Below are 22097 nucleotides of genomic sequence, written 5' to 3'. Positions count from 1 at the left end.
TCCTATGAGCTACTGTTGTGTTACAGTAAATGGTACTAAAGGAGCTGTCCTTGTTTGTTCTGTTATTTTACCAGCAGTAAGAATGCCCCCATTGTACTAATGAGATTTGACAAATATTTAGAAGAACTCTGCTTTAGCAGTTTCTTCACAGAAAAAAAGAAAAAAACCCAAACAAGCAAAACAAACCCAAAGTAACATCAAGCAATCAAATATTTTTTAAAGCTATTTATTGCAACTTTTAAAACTTCAGTGGTAAAAATACCCAGGTGCTATGGAGTAACTGAATGTTCATATCAGCTTTGAAAGGGCATCTCCAGTATACACAAACCAAGGTCAGTCCTTGTCACTGATTTCCTGGATGGGAAGCCTCAGGTGCAGAGGCTGGCGCAGACGCCTTAGGGATTCTTCTGCCTGCCAATGAAAGAGAGGGGGAGAGTTCATCCTTCTGCAGCCTCTGCTTTCTCCTCTTTCACACTTGCACTGTCTTTCTTTTCTCACAAGGCACTGGTCTTAGGCAAGGAACCAAACCCATCAAAGGGAGGATGCTGAACACTGACAGACCTGCTCGACTCATGCAGTCTCCAGAGAGGAGCATGAACCCTGCCCATCAACCCACTCACCCACACCCCAAAGTATTATTTTCCTGAAATGACAATTTAAAAATCCATACCCCCAAGCCACCAAAAAAGCATCAAACTCTATCATTGTGTCAATTATGGCACATGAAATTACACCCTGAACTATGGGTTTTAAGCTGAAGTTAGAGGGAGTTTCCATTTTCTTTTATGAGATATTGAACACAGGGCTGTCAAGATGGGATGGAGGAGTAATAATTGAGGAGTGAGAGATCTGCTACAACTATTTCATGAAGGCCACCAAATTCCTCCTGGGTGTACATACCACCTTTTCCATACAGTCACCCATATTCTGTAAATCTAAGTCTTTTACCTACAGAATAAAGGCTATGATGTCAAATGCTAAACACTCTGCAAGGCAATCTCCTTCCAAGGAAGGGAGGAGATTGGCCTACCACAGCAGTGCAGCAAACATACTGTGCCCATGATAAATGCAGCTATTGTATTAAATGGCCAAAAATGCAACATTAATTAGAGTATGCAAAAAATAGATGTCATGCTGATAAACTGACTTGTTTTAAATTAAATTCATGAAGGTCTCCCTTTCTGATGACCTACAGAAATAGTTTATACATCAAAGGCAAACATTGTATAATTAGCTGAGCAGCTGAAACTGGCCAAGAAGCAATACAGAGTTTTGATGGCAAGCCTTGAGGTCAATTTTCTGTTAGCTGAGAGGTTACTGAAGAAGTCTTAAGCCAGAAGCTGCATCATCATTGAAGGACTGCACTCAAATACCTCTGCTAGGTCGTCTTTGAGCTTGTTGTATCGTTCCACATTAAACCGCTGCTTTTTGGATTTGCGGTAGAAGTAGTGGAGGAACTGCCTGTCCTTAGCGTGAGGGTAAATGTAGTCCTGGGGAAGGAAGGAGGACATGGATTTGTGGTTAGCAAGGAAACTGAGTTGAGGTCAGCAAATTAGAAACTCAGCCTGTTTCAGGAAGAGTTACCTTGCCCAGCACCTATGTATGTTTTGTAAAGAGGCTACATATGAAATTCTGCTCTTAGAGGAGACCATAAGGGCTTTTTAAACACATAGCAGGAGTCACTTCTATCATGTCTGAAGGGATTTTCAGTTATAATAAAGACACAGTGTGATCTTCGTGACTGGAGCCACCTCAGCTGATGGAAGCTACTTCCAAGGAGTCAGAGAAAATTCAGGAACTACTTCTTGAGGACTTACCTGAAAGTCTTAAGCAATGGCACAGGCAGCTGTTTAAAAAAGCCAAGTAGTAATCTCTATCTACACACAAAAAGTAGGAATGGCTTAGCTCTTCTTAAAAACCAGTCAGAAGGAGTAAAACTCAGATTCTGAACCAGCTCTTCATAAAAACAGATACATCTCCCCTTTTGGGAGAAGGAATCTAATTTCCCACATGGTCTATAGATCTACTGGTATAATAGAAGAAAATACTCTTCCACATACTTCAAAAAAGAGTTTTGCATCATAGAAAGTTCAACATCAAGATGTCCACTTTGAGAGTAAAGTACAGAGCTAAAACAAGAAAAAGAAACATTTCTCAAAGTCTGAATGGGATTTCAGAACAAGTCTGTATTGTGAAGCTAAGATCTGAATAAACCTTTTACTTCTACACAATGCCTGCCTCATTTCAGCTGTCCTACATTTACCTCCATTCATTCTAAGTCATGGAAAAGTGGGCTGATTATGAAGAGTGGAGCAACAGCATTTTTTCAGGCACTATATATATTTCAGTAATGCAACTGCCAGAGTTCCAAACAGTTTGGTACCCTGCACTGTATATATATATATATGTATATATATATATATGTATATATATATACACACAAACTTCAGCAAAGAAAAACTACTGTTGGGTGATTTGCTGCTGTAAGGCAGCACTCACAAACTGGCACGGCACTATCAGTTGATCTTCCATTACTGCAGTGAGCAAGGTGCCATTTACTATGCAAAGTGATCTACAAACATTTTAAAGGAGAGACTTCTTTCCTCACCTTTCATTCCCTAGGTTATGAACTCTTACCAACAGTAGTAATGCTCAGCAGCTGGCCTACAGTTCATGTGCAGCAGTACCTGCTTGATTCTGCATGATGTAATGTTTGTATCCAGCTGCATTAGGGATCAAACAAGTCCCTGTCTGATGGCAGTGTCACTCACTGAGTTCTGGTTTCATCAGAGCTCAAACATTGTGATTCACAGACTCAGTTTTCCTCCTTTTCCATAACCCAGACATTTAGAGGACCAGGACTCACTCACCTGCTTGGTAAGAATGAAGTAGGCGTAGAAAGCCATGGCACTGCCGTAGGTGATGAAGTACGTGACAGGCTCCATGATGTCCCACGAGTACACCCACCACGTGAGCCACGCCAGCGCTCCCCCCTGAGTTGACATCAGGGCTAGGCCAACCCATAAAAGCCTGGAGGTTTTTGCATCTGCACTGTCCATGATTCTGGCTTTCATCTGAAGAAAAGAAATGCAGAAACCTGTTCAAATAAACCTGAGTGCTCCTCTGATGAACAGCTCCTAAACTATGTTTTCACCCTCTGGGCCAAATCCTTTCTCAGGATCCCTTACCAACACCTCTTACTGACTTACCCTGCTGAGAAAATAAAAGCACTGAAGTCCAAGGGCAACCAGATCTTCTTGCCATTGTACACCAAGAATTCCTGCTATTAATCTCCCCTTTGCTCTACTAGGGATCTATGTCTGTTTGATCTCCATTTACCATTCAAGGCAGTGCTGGGTAACACGAATCTGGCCCTCATAAAGCAGAAGTCCTCTTGTCCCCTACCCTAAGCCATGGATGGCAACCCTACTACGCTGGTCTTTTGCTGTCATGGGTATTCAGAACTCATAAAGCAACAGGTGACTTTCAATGACATTTCAACAAATGGCCTTTCAATCTCAATACTAGCCATGTTCATGACCATTTTCTCCAGCTGTTGTGGTTTCTACCCCATTAAGGTCCACAACAGGAAAAAAAAAGAACTGAATTGAAAATAATTTGCATTCTACCTGAGTCGGCTTCATTTACATAAGAAACAGAACAGACACACCCTATCCAGTCATGCTGATTTTCTTCTGTCACAGGACTTACTTCTGATGAAAGGAAAAACTTTTGAGTTTAAAAAAAAGTATCCCGCTTTCCAACCTGTTCAAGAGGTAGCAGCTCTCCTTTCAGATGGTCCAGTTTCTGTAGCAATTCTCTCTCTTTCCTGATCTGGTGATCTTCTACATGTAGAGCCACAAACAGTCTGTGAACCAAGGATTTGATATCTTCCATTTCAGTAGCATGCTCACTACTCAGCTTATCTGAAAAGAAAATATTTGTCATATAAACCATTTCAAGAATACACCCTTCTTCATTCTCTCCCCAGCCCCAAAAGCAGGACCATCCAAAGGTAAAAAGACAAAATCAAAGAGAAACACCTTTCTCCCAGGTCTCAGTTTTCTGAGACTTCACTAAATGAAGTGAGATGATGATCAGTTATTAAGGATTGCTCTTACCTTTTACAGGAGGTGACACACTGTATGCTGTGTTGTTGATAACAAGCTTAAAGTCATTCATCAGTAAGACCTCCATTAATGTTGCATCAGAGACCTTGCTACCATCTGCAGAAGAAAGATATCAGTTCTAGATCACTTATCATGAGGAGCTTTAAACATCAACAGATAACCCTGCAGAAAAGTGCAGGGTTACTAACAATGTTTGGAAGGAACTCTACTTTTAGAACTAGTAACAAATACTAAACAGTCAGGAGGAACACAGGGTGTGATTCTTGGTGCTGTACTGTGCAGGGAATGGAGGTGAAGTTTGATGCCCTGGAAAATCCTTTTCTAGTTCTTTTTTTTTTAAATGCAGAAATATACATGAATGGTACCCCACAGATTTTACATGCAAAGTTACAGCTCCTACCAAAAAGGAACTCTGGATTAATTAGCAGGAACTACTACTCATGTAACAGTGGCTGCCAGAAGCACACTGGGGTTTAGATGGCCCAAGAGCCCCCAGAGCCACACACCACTGCTGCTGGACATCACTGTGGCAAGAGGGTTTGAAAAGCCATGGAGCAGCTGCCCCACTGTAGCTGTTTGAGATGATTCTCCTTTTCTATACACAAAAAGGGCACCTTCCCCGGCCCTTGCCAAGGGCTAGGCAGCTTTACTCCCAAGATGAACAAGCAAACAGGCTACAAAATGCCAAGATTTTTGTATGTAGATGTTTGTCACAGTGCTACTGCCTCAGCTCCTCCACCTGTCCTCACACATGCACTACAGGAAGGCTCCCCAGCCAATCTGCAATTATTTGTTCACCAGAACCCTGTCCTCAGGCCCCATCTGATGAGGCTTAGACTCCTGAACTCTGCAGGCAAACGCCCCAGCTGGCTCACCTGCCCACTCTGTGTGGGTAGCAAAGCAAACCCAGAAGCTGATCACTTTCAATCCAAAATTGTAATGTGCCTATCCACTCGTCTTTTTTCTTTTCCAGTGTAATAAAGCATCAAGGTTCATTTGCATGCACATTATTAAGGTGACATTTATAATTCTTTGTATAACATTTAAGAAAAAAAATGCTTTTCAAAAGAAGTATCAAGACAGGCTCTTTGTTCTAGATGTTCTGAATACACCAGTGATTTATTAACCTGTGTAATCTTGTATTAACTGAAAAGAAGTTTTGAGGAAAGGGAGGTATTTTATTTTAGAAAATTCCTCTCAGGCTTTAAGCAAAGGCCACTTTGTAGCCCTCTGTACTAAACACGAGTGTTCCAATGTGGACAAAGGGTCATTTTTTTGTCTACAAAAGGTTTGCAGGATGAAAATCAAATCTACAGATAATGAAAGCGAGTCATCATACACAGCACTGATGACTTCAGTTAAGGTTAGGTTTCATTTAATGGTTAAATGACACAGAAGTGTGTCTGCACTAAATCAAGGCTTCATAATTTTTCCTTAATAATTAATGTTTAAGTTCAACTCTCAGTACTTGACCAATAGTTTCTCTTTACAGTATCAGTTTCCTAATGAATTAAACATCTCAGCAGTTCTATAACATTACAATTGCCTGACACTTGACAAATACAGAGCAGAGAATTATTCTGAGTCAGTGTTTTAATCTAAGTATTCCCAAACCAGAGGGAATGGGAGTGTGTTTAAAGAGATCAAATGAGGTGAAAACAACTGAAATTCATCTCCACTTTGGAATCTGCTGCTTGTCTATGCCAAAAATGCCAGACTTGAAGGTTTCTTACAGGAATTACCTCATGCTTCACAAGGGACCCATGTTTGCACTGAAGCAGGAATAGTTACCTTTTGCAGACACAGCAGAGAGGAAAGCAATCCAGCAGTGAATCCCAAACTCTCCTGTCCTGGATGTCTGCACAATAGCAGTACCCAAAGGTTACTGCTGCCAGCACAAGTTCTACCCCACCCTACTAAGAAATCCTTTGTAGGGAAAAAAATTCTGTGTTAAGAGGAAGGCCAGCTGCTCACAACAATGATTTCCTACAGTGGCTTCTGAAGATAAAGGGTCTTTTAGGAAATTATCTTTAAGAGAATTTTCTATTTTTGCTCCCAAGCAGGCACTGTCAAAACAAAGCAAAACAAGACCAAAAAACCCAACACCAAAGCTCCTGTGTACACAAAGCTCCTGAAGCTCATGTCCACACTGGGATCCACACAGATCATACCTCCATTGCTCCAGAGGATATCAGTAAATTGCTCTGTGGGATATTTTCCTGTTTTACTAAATGTGCCCACAAAGGAAAGTAAAGCAGCTTCTCTTAGGTCTGTGGCTTCCAGACCTTCTGGGAACATCCATCTATTTTCAGTTTCTTTAAAAACCCCTGCAGCCCTCTGTAAGTATCAACCAGAAAGAAAAGAATGTTATGAATCCACCCAGCTATGAAACCAGACCAGCTTCCATTGAAACCACCCTTTATTCTGCTTATGTGTTACTTGCTATTAAATAAATATTTCTGTAGAAATGTAGGTATCCTTATTTTTCTTTCTTTTGAGGGGTGTGAGTGGGGGAAGAGGAGGAATAGATGCTTTTAATTAGCCAAAATCAAGTAGCTATTCTACCAGATTCAGAAAAAAACCCCTACATTCCAAATCTAGTTTTAAGATTGTATCCTTCTCTAGTACCAGGGCAGGGGTTGCAAGAGCACTGCCAAAATACAGATCAAGTTTTCTTGGAGATAAAATGGAGAATAAAGTTAATTCAATATTAGTTTTACCAAAAAGCAAACCAAAGAGACAGAATAGAAGAGAACAGTGAGTAAGGCTTGAGAAAATTATCTGAAGACTTGGGACAATGGGATTAACAGGATATTACAAGAAGGAAAGGCCACACCAATGCTAAAATACCAGTTATCCTTTGACCCTAGCAATCAGGTTCCTTTCAACCCAAGGGCCCTGAAATATTGTACTCCAGCTGATACATGAAATCTCCTCAATGTCTTAAAAATCTGTCCTTTAATATTGCACACATTATCTGGTTGCTTAGCTCTTGAGTTTTTCATACATGTATTATAGTAAGGCCAATGGATTCTTTTAGCTCTTGGTAACACTGAAGAACTGGCAGACATCACATTCAATGGCCTGACAGGTTGTCTTTCAAGAATGATCATGGAGGACAAGGAAAGAAAGACTGAAAAAGGTAACAGAGGACACCACTGGGATAAAAGGAGAGTTCCAGTAATAGATCCAATTCTGTATTTTTAATCAGCAACAGTGCTAAACCTGATGGAGGACTGAACTTATGCTGCAGAAGAGAAGTACGGTCCATTTGAAAAGGAATGCATTTACCTCAGGGAATAACAGAAGGACAAGATACCTGTTGCAAAGACTTCAGCTCTCTCAATTCCTTTATCTTCTCTTTGCACATCCTGCAGGAAAGCTCCTACAGTGGTCACTACTGGCTTGACAGCGAACTGACAGCGTTCACTTCTTGTGGGCAGGACAAGAGTTATCACAGGAAGACCATGTCTGTAATTAATAGTTACTTCTGGGAGGGAAAAAAGAAAACTAAGTGAAAAAGTTGCATTGTAGATTGTAGCTTAATGTAAAACTGCTTTTAAAACACAGGATAAACAAGAAAAATTACACAAAACATTTCCAGATTTTAAAAAATTAATACAGTATTTCTATTTCTGGAATATATATATAAAACCATGCACACAATGTGACCTCACAGACTCTCATAAAATAAATACATCGTTGCCACCGACGGGAAGGGGAAAAGCTGCTGTGAAAGCTTACCATCAGATGGCACCAGCGAGCTGTAAGGTGCTCCTTCCCGGCCCCTCCAGGCTCCGGCGTGCCTCCAGAGCCCCACCTGCAGCACGGACACAAAGGAACTTGCCTTAGGATAGTCAGGATGCGAAGTGTACCTGGTTAAAGGCAGCACCCAGCCTGTCCCGGTGATCTGCTTCCGTGCGATCTGACATCAGAGGTGTCTGCCTGAAGAAAAACCCCTTACTCTGCAGTTCTATGAGAAACATGAAACGATCCTTATAGAAAGCATGATTTCTGCTAAAGGCATTACGGTATTGCCCATAGAAAAACTTTTTGTCTATTGTGGTTTAATTAACTCAAGGAAAAAGGAGTAGGGGAAAAAAAGAAATGAAAAAATTTGCAATGTTTCTGAAGTGCTTCATGCAACTCTTGCAATAAAACCTCTCCTCTCCCCACACAACAGCCACTTGAAAAACCTCTACCTCATGGTGCCTAAAGGCAGAATTCCACAGGTTAACTTCCAACAGAGGGCATGGCTTCAGAGAAAACTCGCTGCTGAGTCATGGACAACAATCACCAATAAAATAAAGGGCCTGAGGTCACTACCTCTGCCCTGGGACAGCAATGACAGCAGGTTTTTGAACCTGCAGAGTTCAAAAGCCAAAGCTTGCCCCTTCCAGAGCCACTGGGGAGAACCATCAGTAGCCTTCAACACAGTCATACCAAAACACAGAAGACAAACTGCTCTGATTAAACCCAATACTTAAAGCTGTCTACCCAGGCTGTGGAAGGTGCAATGTCCTTTGCACCCACAGCTAATCCCCCTGCACAAGCAGAGGGACAATTTTATTGCAGCAATTCCACAGAGCAGATGTTACTGCTATAAACTAAGAGTAACAGGTAAAAGAAAGGAAATCACATCCCTGACCAAGCCGGGCACAAAAACCACACATGGGCGGGACCAAGGCCTGGGATTTGAAATATGAGAGCTGGGGAAGGTGGAAAACAAGGTGGAGAGAGATGATAAGGATCGATTTTCCCCCAGTGAGCTTTATAGCTCATCTTTCTGAAGGCCAAAACATTTCAGTCTGCAAGATAATATTCTTTGACAAGGCAGGAAAACAAAACTGTAAATGCACAAGGCTCTGGCTACTCAATATGCCAAATGCTGCTCACCACATTCACATGATTTATTTGTTTTTAAAGAAATACGGCCTTGGCTGTCTGGATAGGGATATGCTATTAGGTTAAATAAAAAAGTAATCTATAAATGAATCTGTGTGTTTCAAAGATGCTGACACTGCCCTAACTTTTTACCTGTAACCAGTACTTTTTGGGATTTAAAGAAAGTAAGTAATTCTGAGTGTTTTCAGTACTGAGAAATTTGTGTGTTGTAATCATCAGTAATCAAAGACAATGAGAAACCTAGACCAAACGGCACAATTACTTAAACACAGAAGTATTGCTCAGAGAAAGGCAGACAGCAGGAGCACGGGAATGCTGACAGCCCCCCAGAGCTAAGGATGCATCTGTTTCTTGTGCAGAGCAAGAGACCGTCACTGGAGCAGGCAGGACACAGCCCAGCCCACCAGTCCTCCTCCCATTTGCAGGGGACACCTGCACCCACAAAACGTTTAGGAACACACAGCCTGGAGCTTTGGAACGGTGTGCAGGAAAACTCAACAGCTTTGAACACAACAGCAACTCATTTCTCCATGGGGATATAAAGGGATAATAAGGAACTAATTTTATTACAGACACTTCATGTGTAACTTTGCTACCAGTATCTAGATACTGATCATCCAACATGCCCCAGGCAATGAACTGCACCCTGCCTGTATCTGAAGGTTACCCAAATTCCCAACAAAAGGAATTAATTATATATTTTACTTATAGAAGAAACAATTCAACAATTAATGCAAATTAAATATATTCATATATCAATTTAAAATACTTATTAAATCACATTTATTGAAATAAGATCTTTACAGTAGTTCATTCTATTATTCTTTAGATTTGACATTACTATTCATCATCCACTGAAAGGATCTCTATATACTGGAGCTGTTTTGGTTTTTTTTTTAATTGTGTCTAAATGCAGATTATCCCTTAAAATCACATGCAAAGAATAAGAAAAGTAAAAGCCATAGAGCCATGGACTTGAACTAATTTCCAAATAATTAACTCTTTCATATTAGCTCTAGGTTGATGAATTGGAAAGCATGAAGGGCTGGGTTAACTTTATCCCTCTGTTTCCAGATTTAAATCTTCATTTTAAAGGAAGTTATTATACCATTAGCTTGTGCCCTACAGCCAAATCATCGTGCTCCTTTGGAGAGGTGGAATGAGCCCTATCCTACCCCTGGAAAAGAAATGTTAGTCAGCAAGCATTGCAGCTACAAGACTTGAACTATGGGACCAAAACAGAGAGACTGCCCTCACAGCAACATCAGTGAGAGCTGAAACAGGAACGTGTGCCCTGAATTAACTGCATCACAGCCTTGAGATACCCTAAGGAGCACAGCACACTGCTAACAACTCTTCTCTATGCCAGTGCGTGCCTCTGGGCTAATTCCTCTAACCCCACAAAGGCTAAACAAGCTATTCTACAGCTTTCTGCAATTTGCACTTCCATGTGGCAGGCCTAAAACACCTCTGACACAACCCCACTTATGTTCAGGAGTCAAAGGCTGATGAACAGCATTTAGCTGTGAAACATCCCTTCTCCCTCAGCTATACCTAAAAATAAATAAATAAATAAATAAATGTATATATATATATAATGCAAAATACATGGGAGCAGAAGTTGGCCTCATCTCTTAACTCAGTCCAAGTCATGGACTCTCCTGGGAGTAAAAACTCTTAAGAATTTAAGGTATAGAGTGTTAATTGTGATAAAAATAATCCTACATATTCTGTTAAAAATACCAGTTGGTATACACCAGAAAATATATGTGCAATGTAAAGACATACTTCCTCTGTTAAGGGCACCTCTGGTCTCTAACAGCAGAGAAGTTGCCACTGTTAAAAGAGTGGAAATTTCAACATTTTTCTGGTGATTTACAGCAAGGTTTTAGGGACTAATGCAGCATTATAACTGAGCTGGAAAACCAGGCAGCCAGACATGACAAGTGGGAGAGACTGGAATAGAAATACTGTATTTGTCACTTTTGAGAGTGGCAAATGACTGAACCTCCCTACACTGCAGTTTCTGGAGCTAGCAGTTCCAAATAATCTACCTCTTATGATTTTGAGTGATTGTTCCCACAAACTTGAAACTCAAATTCACTTGTGACAAGTTATGTCTAATAAATTGGTCTCATTACCAGTATATGAGGTGACATGAATGCCTCTGATCTTGCTCAGCACTACATATGCAAATAGTAACCTCATCAGGAACCATAACTTCTGTTCTGTAGAACATTATAATGTGGGTGGGAAGAGAGAGAGAATAGAAATAAAATATTTTTCACACAAGAAAGTCACCTTGAATATGGAATTCTACAAAAAGATGTTATAAGGACACTTTCTGAGAACACTTTCTGAATTATTGTTTACTTAATTTTGACTTACCATACCAAAATATTATAATAAATCTTTTTCATTGTATTATTCAAGTTGTGTTGAATCAAAATGCAGTTAGCCAGGAATCGTATCTTTGAAATTTTTTTCCTTGCTTATATGCGTCTTGGAAGATATGGTAGCTTTTGTTTGTGATTTCAACAGCAATAAAAAATGTAATACTCCTTCAACATTTGAGTCCCCAGTAATTTGCATTTATTAGAGAAAGCAACCAAAAAAGAGTCAGCTCAACTGTGTCTGCTCTCTTCCTGAAGGGACATGCAATACTACAAAGTTAAATACTATATTCCTTCAGTGTGAGATCCTTTTGAGACTGCCTCAAGTCAAACTCATGGGTAGTCTTCACAAAAAATAATGCAGAGTGTTATGTGAATGGTCTCCCACATTTCATTCCTTCTCTCTGAGGCAATGATAAGAATCTGATATGGAAAAGCCCAATAATAAAATGCCCTACTCCACAAAGCACAATCATTTTACCCTTAATTACACTGCAGCAAAACAGATTCTAAATAAAACACATCTTGCAGTGTGCTTTTCCATAGTGATGTAGAGCTACAGGCAGAAGAGGAGAGCTCAGTTATCTCCTGGAGTCCTTGTCCAACACCTGGTACAGCTCCCTCACACAGCTACTGAAGAGGACTGCAGGAAAGGAGCAGGAAGAGACAATTCGTGGGGGAAACTAGTAGTTGCAATCCCTAAGAATGAATTTTGGGGCCTTTTATTTCCCTGAGTGTCACCAGACAAGCCAACATTCTCAGAATCCATCGCTGTCCTCGCGTGCTGATCTCACCCAGATTGTGAAGCAGAGAGCAGGACAAGTCACCCCCCTGGATGCCGCCTGCTTACAAGGGCAGGAGAAACATGAGGGCAGATATGTGTTAGCCACCACTCAGTGAAGGCATGTGCTATAAATAGTTATGTATATTTTCCATAGTGACTTACATGTTTTTCTGACAAACACACTTAGAAGCTCCCTGCAGATGAATGATGTCGGCTCCCATCTGATTCTTTGAGGGAAACCAACCAAGATTAATTAATTATGGACTAACAATCTGTAGTTTCAGAATAATTTACAGACATTTCAGAATGGTTTAAAACCAAGGAAAGGAGGAAAAAAAGCAAGTGCAGCCACAGTCTACTGAGCTTGCAGATCATGCACAACCAAGCTAACCAAAAATGAATCACTGTTCTGATCAAGTTTACAAGAAGTACACATAAGGTATTTCCCTTTTTAAAATGAGTAACTAAGGCCATTTTGGAGATATCTGCTATTAAATTTCTGTGCTGATTTTGTAAGCAATCCTACATGATCAGGAAAATAGGAGATATGGAGCCCTAACAACCACCTACAATCATCTTGCGAGTGCCCATTTGAGATACAGACGATTTCTCTCTTATTAACTTTTCATTTATCTCTTCTTTGACTCAAAGGGTTGTCATTGTTTCTTTGCTGGTCCCAGAACTGATTTAGATGATCACGCAACAATAGCCTCAATGAAAACAGCAGCTTCACAGCACATCACTCAGATTTAGCCATCACTCAGATTTCTGGAAGCCTAGATTAAATTAAACAAACAAAATACTTGCAACAGACACATCACTCATTCTGTCAAAACATCCCTGTACCAATACCCCAGTTTCAGCCAGGGAAGATACTTTTTACACCTGGGAGTATTTGCCCTTCCCAGGACAAAAAAACCAAAAAGGTTTTTTTTTATGTTCCTGAGAGACAGCTTTCCTGTCTGAAATGGGCCATGCAGTGAATAATACCTTTTTGCCAGCTGTTCCACAGGACTACACTGCAACATTTATATTTCAATCCTTTCAGTGCAGCTAATTCAAAATCTGCAATATTTTTAACTTCTTCTTCAGTGCAAATCAACTTTAAAAGAAGTAGCCAGCAAGTCTCTTCCAGCAAAGCAGTAGCTTCAACATGAGTATGTATGTTCCAGTGATCTTGAAGCAGCAAGAGCAATACAGGATTCACATGGCTTCTCCTCCAAACTCACTTGCCTTACAGCACTGTTAAAACCCAATAAAAGAGCCCAAGCCATCACAATTTTGGTTTCACGTGCCTGTTATTTTCTGTGCCTTTATCATCCCTGCTGATCTTTCATTTCCTGCCTCTGCTCAGATTCCAAGAACAGCTGCCACCAGTTTTAATCAGCCAAACATTACCAATGACCAAAATGACAGCTGTGGTAAGAAGTACATTGAGGCAACTGGCCACCAAAAATCTCTTTTATGAAGGTCCAGCAGGTCAAACCCACCACTGGAGACTCTGGGCAGGTGTGCATCCTCCAGCTGCACTGTGCTCCCTCACTACTCCCCTTTGTGCTCTCTCACCCCCTCCCTGCCCAAACTCTCCCTGCCCTCTTGCACACCCCAATCCACTGGGTGCATGCACACTGGGGAGAGAATCCATTGTGCAACAGGGACAGAGGTCCCTCTTCTTGAGATGCATCTCACTGAGGTCATCTGACTCTGGTACACCAAGCACCTGCGGATGCAGAGCTCTACGAAAGCTCCAGGATGTGCATCCACATCCGTTTTACAAGCCACAAAAACAGATGCTGAGAAAACTGACATTTAAACCAGGCTGAAATTAAGCCTTGCCCTCTTTTAACCCAAAGTATCATTTCAGTAACTCCTCACTGCAAAGAAGCAACACCAGAAGGGCTGAGATGAGAAGGATGAACAGCAGCTGACAGCACCTGCAGTGTCTTCTGGGGACTACTCTGAAGGTACAGACATTCCCCCTTTTCAAAACAAGCTGATCTCCAAACCAGTGTAAAAACAGACCTAAAACCAAGACAGCTGTGCAGGCCAAGTATATTTTTAGAAGCAACACCATTGTGTCTTATTATTTTATCAAAACTTTCTCTTCTCTTTCTACAAAGAAAAGCAAATCTTCAATCTCTTCTGAGTCTAAAGTTTTACATTATTGGAAATATTGCATCTTCATCCGGTTTCAATGAAGTCTGCTTGTCTGAAGCTGCTGTTCTTCCCAATCTACTTATTTTCAGAGGGAAAGATAGAATGCAACACTTAAAAGGTAGTTTGCAAATAAGACAGGGCTAAGAATTTGAGAGGGAGGGATTATAGAATGAAAATATATTTGTGCTTTATCAAAAGCAAAAACAAGCCTACATACAAGAGCTGTACCATCTGTTCCCCAAAACAGTCTAGGTCAAAAAATTAATGTGTCAGCACAGACAGGATTTTTAATTTGTCCCACAGAACAGATCTTTGCTCTTGTGTTGTGCCTTTTGGGAAGGCATGCTGATCTCGGAAATGCTGGGAAAGTTTCAGAGTAACAAGAGTGACTTTGTTTTCAGAAATAGACTTATATTTTATTAGATAGGAAAATGGGCTTGCTGCACATTTTCTTACAAAGGTCTTAGAAAGACTGTATCTTAATGTACACAGCTGCTTTCATGTTTCTTCGAAAGAAAAAATTTCTCAAACTCTTCTCTAGGAATAACATTAATTTTTCAAATTGCCAGACAAGGAAAACCTTGTTTAAATTTCAGCTGAAATAAGATAACAAGAGACACAAGGATGCAAAGCCAGATGAATACACTTACATGTTTATCAAAGTTACAGCCAAGTTTTCCTTTTCTCCCACAGAACTCTTCAGATTGAAAGCATTGAGCAGGTTGTAGTACACAGGAAAAAGATGATGTAACTCAGAAAATGGAACTGCTTATCAACATTTTCATTTATAATGGACATTTCTATTTACAACATAAATAACCCTGTTCCTCCTCCCCACAACTCAACAGAATTGGGTTTTCATATACCTACAAGGATGTACTTCTCTTTCAGGAGCATTCCCTCCCCAGGCTTTTCTTTACTCAACTGCAAATTTCAAAAGCCTTAAGGACTTTATGGCTTGGCTAATAAAGAAGAGACTGCTTGGAAAGTCTGACTGACTCAAGGCTTAGAATTAGTATGTGATAGATGTGAGTGAAAAGTCAGTGAGAATTACCAGCAGTGATGGATTTCACCCAGATTTTCAGCAAGCTTTCTAGCAGGTACCACACTCCAGAATTGCTCCACTGAACAGATCTTGGAAAGGGAACCAGCTGAGCAGTTGCTGAAACGCTCCAGGCAAGGAAAGATCTCCCTCTGTTCAACTGCATCACCTCTTTTCTTCCACTCCCTGAAAACTTAACGGCACTATTCTGTAAAACAGCAGAGAAACTTTGCTCTCTTGAAGAGCATTTCCCACAGCTAGCAATTTCTCCTGCCCAAACACCACCACTCCAAAGGCAGAACTTTTTCTGGCAATGCAGACTGTTAATTATTATTTGGAGGGAGAGGAAAATGTTAGGGATCAAATCTAAGACAACAGAGGACAGTAACAGTCCACGTGTAGCTTAGTCACACCTAGATTTGCTCTAAATTATACTGGGACTATCTGTTGTTGCATTATTACAGAGGTCTCTCCTCTTTCTCCTGCCACAATAATTCCAGAAATGTGCTGTCTATATCATATATTGATGGTTTTAGAAACCATCATCTTTTTTTTTTCTTTAAAGGTCTGCAATAAGACTAGTCCAAACACTTAAGAACTCATCTTTTTTGCAGGCTGCTGTAAACAGGTACCTTTCCAAAGAGAAAACACATATTTCTTCTGATTTCTTATCTAAAAAACAACAAAAAAAGAAAAAGTAGGAGCAGAACAGCAAAACAACCAACAGACTAGATCAAATCAAATCTTCTTTCTCTCTTAGTAGCTAGCATTAGGATGTGGATATAGTGATCTGTATCCTTTATAACAGATAGTTATGAAGCAATTCCAAAATGGAACTTAGTTTATATTCCAGCTTTATATGCTGCTGCACTCCTGTGGATGCTCAAATTATTTGCAGGGAGTACAGAACACAGTTTTTACCCTTGTTAGAAAGTAACCAAGAAAACAAAGGCACAAGATCTGAAGTAAACAGAGAATCATAATACTTTCCGTTTGGTAGTTTCTAATGAATTATGTTTTTTAAAAGTGTCTAGGGCAGACACTGTAAGAACAACCACAGTGAGCAACCAAGTGCAAACTTAACATCACAACTTCATAGAAACTTTAACAGGAGGTGTCAGAAACCACAGAGAAACAGCAGAAACATAAATAAAAAAATCAGACAAAACCAAAGGAAGTAGACGTTTCCAAGGAATAAGATCAAAGGGGCAACTACAAACTCACCAGTTTCAAGAGCTTCCAGCCTTCATGCACACTTTGCAGAGCAGTTACAACAAACTGGGTTTAGCAAGACCAACACTTTACAGAAGACAATTTCATTCAAAGTCCTTATCAGAAATCTCCATTAACGGTTTTAAAACCACGAAACTTATCTAGCAGGCAAGCTTAAAACCATCTATTTGTTTTTTTGAAAGAGAGCTCTCCTGGGAGAAGTAGCTTCAAGAGCACTCCTGACAGAAAAGTTGCCAACCACTCTGGCATGAAACACAAACGTGCTGCCAAGAGTGCAGAGGCCTCGCTAGCCCAATATTCAGCAAAGGTCCCAATGGGCATGTATGTTCCTGGTGCTTCATGACTTGTGTCTAAGCACCTATCACTCCCAAGTACTTGTGGACAGAGGTCTCAACACTGCCATTCCCAAAGAGACACACCAAAATGTTGTCAGATGTCAAAATGGAAACATTTTTGCTTTATTTTTTAATTTTCTTTAATTATTTCATTTTAAAATTTTCTTTAATTTTGGAAATCTATGTTCTCCCACTACCATTTAAGAAGTTTTTTAATCTAAAACTGTCAAATGACTGTGGCTTTGGTGATACTACTCACTTCTGTGTTTCAGCTGTTGGCATCAATGTTTTAAAACCATAATTAAGCTGAACCAGTGACTGAGTGAACTCATTTGCAACACCAAATCCATCATAAACAGATTTTCACCTTCTTCCTGCAGGAGTAAAAGCATAAAGCATAGACAGCAATGAAACTTTGAAATCAACGACCAATACTGGTTGTGATACACTAAGCTATTGTTCTGACCTTCAGTTTTACTCTGTACAACATGCTTGCACATTTATCCCTTTCAACAGAGCAGGCAAAGCAAACAAAAACGAAGTTTTCCTGTAGAGATTTCTAGTGCTTTTTTCTAAAGTTTACTATCACAAGAAAAACAAGCACAAGCAGTACAAGAGGATGAAAGGCTCTGTGTGCCCCGGATGGACCAGAACCTGCGTTCCGATGTGCCCGCTGTGCCTCCCAGGGGGGAAGTGAGCAAAACTGCATGGGAGCTGCTCCCTTTCCACCCAGAGCCTTTGAACTCCAGCCAATTAAGAGCTGCTCTATTTCCTCTTCCTCTATTAATGCATTCAGGACAGGGCAAGAATCTGGATCTTCTGAATGCAAGGTTTACCATATGTTACTACAGCAAGCAAGAATTCGATGCCACAGAGAGCAAGCAGGCAGTGGCCCAAAGCTGTTGCTGTTTTTCTCCTCAAGCCTATACTACCACCAATATATATATTGGATGCAGTCATCTTGTCTTCCAACACAAGCAGATTGCTGTAACAGTGACTGTAAGGCAGAACCTCTTACCCAGCTCCACCTCTGGGATACATTTAAATAAAGGTGCCTCAGAAATGTCTCCTGTTTGTAGGTACCTGCAGACTACAGGAAGCTACTTAGACTGGTAATCTTCAGGCTTCTGTTGTAAAATATCTTTTTTTCACTCTGGAAACAATTCTTGTAGTGTCTTTAAAGAAAGCTCAAAACTTTCCAGTTTTCCAGCATTCCGAATTCCAGACTCACTAATGTTACATTGGGAGACTAACACTCCTAACTCACAGTACCCTCTCCATACTCACCTGCCCCAAAATCTTTTGAATACAACCTTACAATGGGGTTCAAATACAGCCTTCACTATCCTCATGCCTCTTTCACAATGGTCACTTTACAGGACATATCATTTACATTCCCTGTTTCCAGATGGTGGAACTTATTTTTTACATCCTATAATTTTCTTTTACTTTTTTTAAAACTGTTTTGAAACAACACTGCCGGGTTTGGTAGCTTACTGGAAAACCTTGCACTTGTTACTGTGCCTCAAAGATGGAAATAATGACACTTAACCTTCTGCTCACCTTTACATATTATATGGGAAAAGGATTCCATTTCAGCAAGGACACAGTTTCCTACCACAGACCTCTCCATTAATCAGCAAAGTAACTGGTATTGTTTGGGTAATCTGTATATCTTACCAGTAACTGTATTTTGCTCTAGACACTGAGGTTACTAAACCATAAACACTGGCAGGTAAGAGCTCTTACATGGCCACACCAAGCATGTGGCATCACTGCCTTCAGTTTATTTTGTGCCATCCTGTTTACAGATTCAAGACATACATTTTAGGAGTTGTTGGTAATTGGTATGCTGGGAGCCCAGTTAGGCCTTACTTGTTCCCACCTCCATTTTGTCAAACTTCAGAATTTGAAATGGATTATTGCACCTTTCACAGCGTCAGAGATACTCCTTCACAAAAAGGAGAAAGACAGCTTTCAAGTCCATTTTACAAGGACATCTGGCTTCAAGAATATAAATTAAAGATGAAATACAACAGACACAACAGCAAAAGGTTTCACACCATGAAAACATAAGGACTGCTAAAGAATCCCTTGCAATCAGAAAGAAAACACTTTTTCTTACAGTCAAGCTGACCTGCCATCTCATACCTCTGTTACATTATGTGTGATTACCCATTTCCTTACAAAACTGTCCAGCAGTCAGAGCTCAGCTTTTGTCAAACAGTGAATAGCTGAATTTCTGTTTTCAAATACCAAGCTGTCAGCTACAGGCAATTTCCAAGCTAATCAGTAAAATGTCTTTAGCACCATAATTTAAAAATAAACCCTCACTTTTGTTTCATAATTAATGTCCTGCAAGTAAAAGCAGTGCAATCACCTGTACATGAAGAGAATCAGAAGTAAACCATTTACTCTCTTCAAAGAACTTAACGACTCAATTATTTTTCCAAGGCAAGGCAGGCAAAGTCTAAAGCTCAGTGTTATCTCTAGAAGATTAAAGTAAGAAATCAAAGAATACTTATTCTTCATCATTCTTTATAATCATTATCCAGAGCTTCATGTTCATTGTTAAAGGTGAATGACAGGCCACATTGCAGAGACTCATGCTCCTGTTCTGCCTAGTGCCAAGATAAGCCAATCCAAACCCTGAGCTATGGGAAAATGATATCAGAGGCACTTCTACAGCTATTTCATACCTATATATATAGGGAGATCTACATCTATCTCTATATAAATAAACATATATATATAGCCTTCCTGTCCATAGTTTAAATTAGAAAAGCCTGAAAACCAGGTGGATTTTGGTCAGTGAACTCCCCAGTTCACTTCAGAATTCTCTTCCGGTAAGGAACAAAAATATTATTTTGGCCTGATTCAACTTGATCTATTTCTGTTTTGCTGCTAAACCATGCTTGTTATTTTCAGAACATTAACATTTGCATTGCATCCTCACTATCTGGAATCTGTAACTCCTGGAAATGTGGCATCCAGTTTTCCAAAAGTAGCAGAGCATTATTCTTACCAACCAGGAATACATACACAGACATTGTGGCTACATTCATGGATCTCCCAAAGGGCTTTAGTACCCTAAAGATTACATTTTTTCTTTAAAGGAAGTCTCTTACACACTTATCGGGGTGCTGAACAACTGCATATTGGGAGATATTCATCACATATCCCACCACTCATCCAAATCCATCTGACCATGATCATCAAAACACTAAATTGACAAAAGGAAGAAAACAATCTCAACCCTTGGAGCTCCTGAACCTGCAAACAAATTTCCACTCAGTCTTGAGAGATGGCTGGCACACAGGCAGTCCTTGCATTACCAACTGGGGACCCACTGGCACTTCCCATCCTCAGCTCAACATGGCATATCCTGTGGGCAAGGGTGACTAGGGGAGTACCTGCAGAGAAACAGCCTTGTTAAGTCTGTGAGCCATCTGACTTGGATGGCTTGTCCTGTGCAACCTGTACTCACACCATTACAGGCCACCTGAACAGAAACACCAAGAAAAGCTGTTAAGGGATCTTTCAGCTCTGCATCGGTTTTGCACATACCTTAAATTTACACAGGACAGAGAGTTCCCACCAGGCAAGACTCACCTTTTCTGGTGTTCCAGAGCAATTCAGCCCAAAACAAAGCGACACTTCAGTGAGGGCATGGTAGACAGAGAAGGGAAGAGAGTTGCTGTAGCTATAAAATGGCTCAAGCCTTCACAACATGTTACAGATCTAAAGGTACAAAGTTGAGGTACATTGTTCCAGCAATGGTGTTTGGATTTTCTGTACTGTTTAAGTCTATCACAGGGAGTTCAGCAGGGCAAACATGACCAGCATCACAACACCAACCTACAGCACCACAGCTTGCTGCCTTTCTCTCCACAGCCCCTTCTGTACCTTAGCCTTGCCTCCACACCATTCCTGTACTGACACCTCCCGCTCACTCTCAATTTGCATTTTAATAACCCAGAGAGCCCACCTATATTTTGCTACCACCTAAATTTTACAGGTACTCTGTATAGCCTGGATTTACTCTAACAGTGCCTGGGATGTCAATAAAAATAAATTGCAAATTGTGGGGTTAGTTTCTTTGTTTCTAGACTTAACATTTGACTCTTAAGAGCAATCCAAGGTGGGCAGACTCTCTGAAATAAGGGTAAGCAACCTTTCTGCTAGAGCTCTGCAGGGCAGGATGGACAGATGCCTGGGGCAGGAAAAGAAAGGCTTCAAGGAAGCTGTTGGGAGCATTGCTGCCAATCTTCAGTAGTCCTGCAACTCTCAGTTCACCTGGTGCTGCTCACAAACATAGTACCATCTCTCCACACTCTCTCAGAATACTTTTATCCCAGATGAGACCATTTCCACATCATGTTCCTATTACCACGATCATGAAAGCCAAGCAGGTAAGTACAATAGTATCACTTTACTTTCTTAATCTAAAAAGTAGACCCATGTTTAAGAAATCAGAGAGGAAACAGCTGATCTCAACTGCTGTGTTTACAGTTGTTGGTACTTACTCAATTTTATTATTAACATGAGAATCTCTTTTGAAAACTTTAAAAATGAGATTCAACCTGCAGACCACGGGGTCAGGCAGTTAAGCTGTACCAATTCACCCACCACCATGTATTTTTTATAATACATGGTGTAAGTAATTAGTCTACTTACTTTTTCTTTTTCTTTCTCCAAAGAAAAATACCATGAAAAGGAATACCCAGATAACAGATTTGGACATATCAAAATTCTTTAAAAACCACAAATGCATTTTGCATATTATGCATTTCTCAGAAATGATACAGCATGCAAATGGTACAGTAATTTCTTAAGTGAAATGCTTCAGCCCAGAAGCTGCCTGCCACTTCTCTGATTGCTATTTCTTTGTCGTAATCAGGCAAGTTGTTTTGACAGTTTCACTTCTGTGTTGACTATAAATCTGTGAACATTTCATGGATGACTGAACTGGAACAACTATCAACAATATCCATCAGCTTGGAGCATGAAGATTTAGCCATGGTCCGATAGCTAACTGCAAACCTGTATGAGTCAAAGTGCTGAAAACCTGTATTTATTTTCCACTCTGTAATTAATTTGGATTTTATAAAGTAACTG

At 40.3% G+C, this 22097-nt stretch overlaps 1 protein-coding gene across 1 annotated transcript in view; it reads right to left on the bottom strand.

The window, feature by feature from the left end:
- Window positions 1-210: 210 nt before the first annotated feature.
- MCUB (mitochondrial calcium uniporter dominant negative subunit beta) overlaps window positions 211-22097 on the bottom strand; it is a 41804-nt gene continuing 19917 nt past the window's right edge. The window contains exons 2-8 of the mRNA XM_064710954.1: window positions 7875-7950; window positions 7450-7620; window positions 4122-4226; window positions 3766-3926; window positions 2871-3074; window positions 1374-1490; window positions 211-411 (exon numbers count right to left, since the gene is read on the bottom strand). Of these exons, the coding sequence (XP_064567024.1) occupies window positions 334-411; window positions 1374-1490; window positions 2871-3074; window positions 3766-3926; window positions 4122-4226; window positions 7450-7620; window positions 7875-7950 (912 nt within the window). The 3' untranslated portion in view covers window positions 211-333. The remainder of the gene's footprint in view (window positions 412-1373; window positions 1491-2870; window positions 3075-3765; window positions 3927-4121; window positions 4227-7449; window positions 7621-7874; window positions 7951-22097) is intronic.

The sequence above is a fragment of the Zonotrichia leucophrys genome, chromosome 4, assembly GCF_028769735.1.
Source record: "Zonotrichia leucophrys gambelii isolate GWCS_2022_RI chromosome 4, RI_Zleu_2.0, whole genome shotgun sequence".
Classification (NCBI taxonomy): Eukaryota; Metazoa; Chordata; class Aves; order Passeriformes; family Passerellidae; genus Zonotrichia; species Zonotrichia leucophrys.
This window is presented reverse-complemented; position numbering and strand designations above follow the sequence as displayed.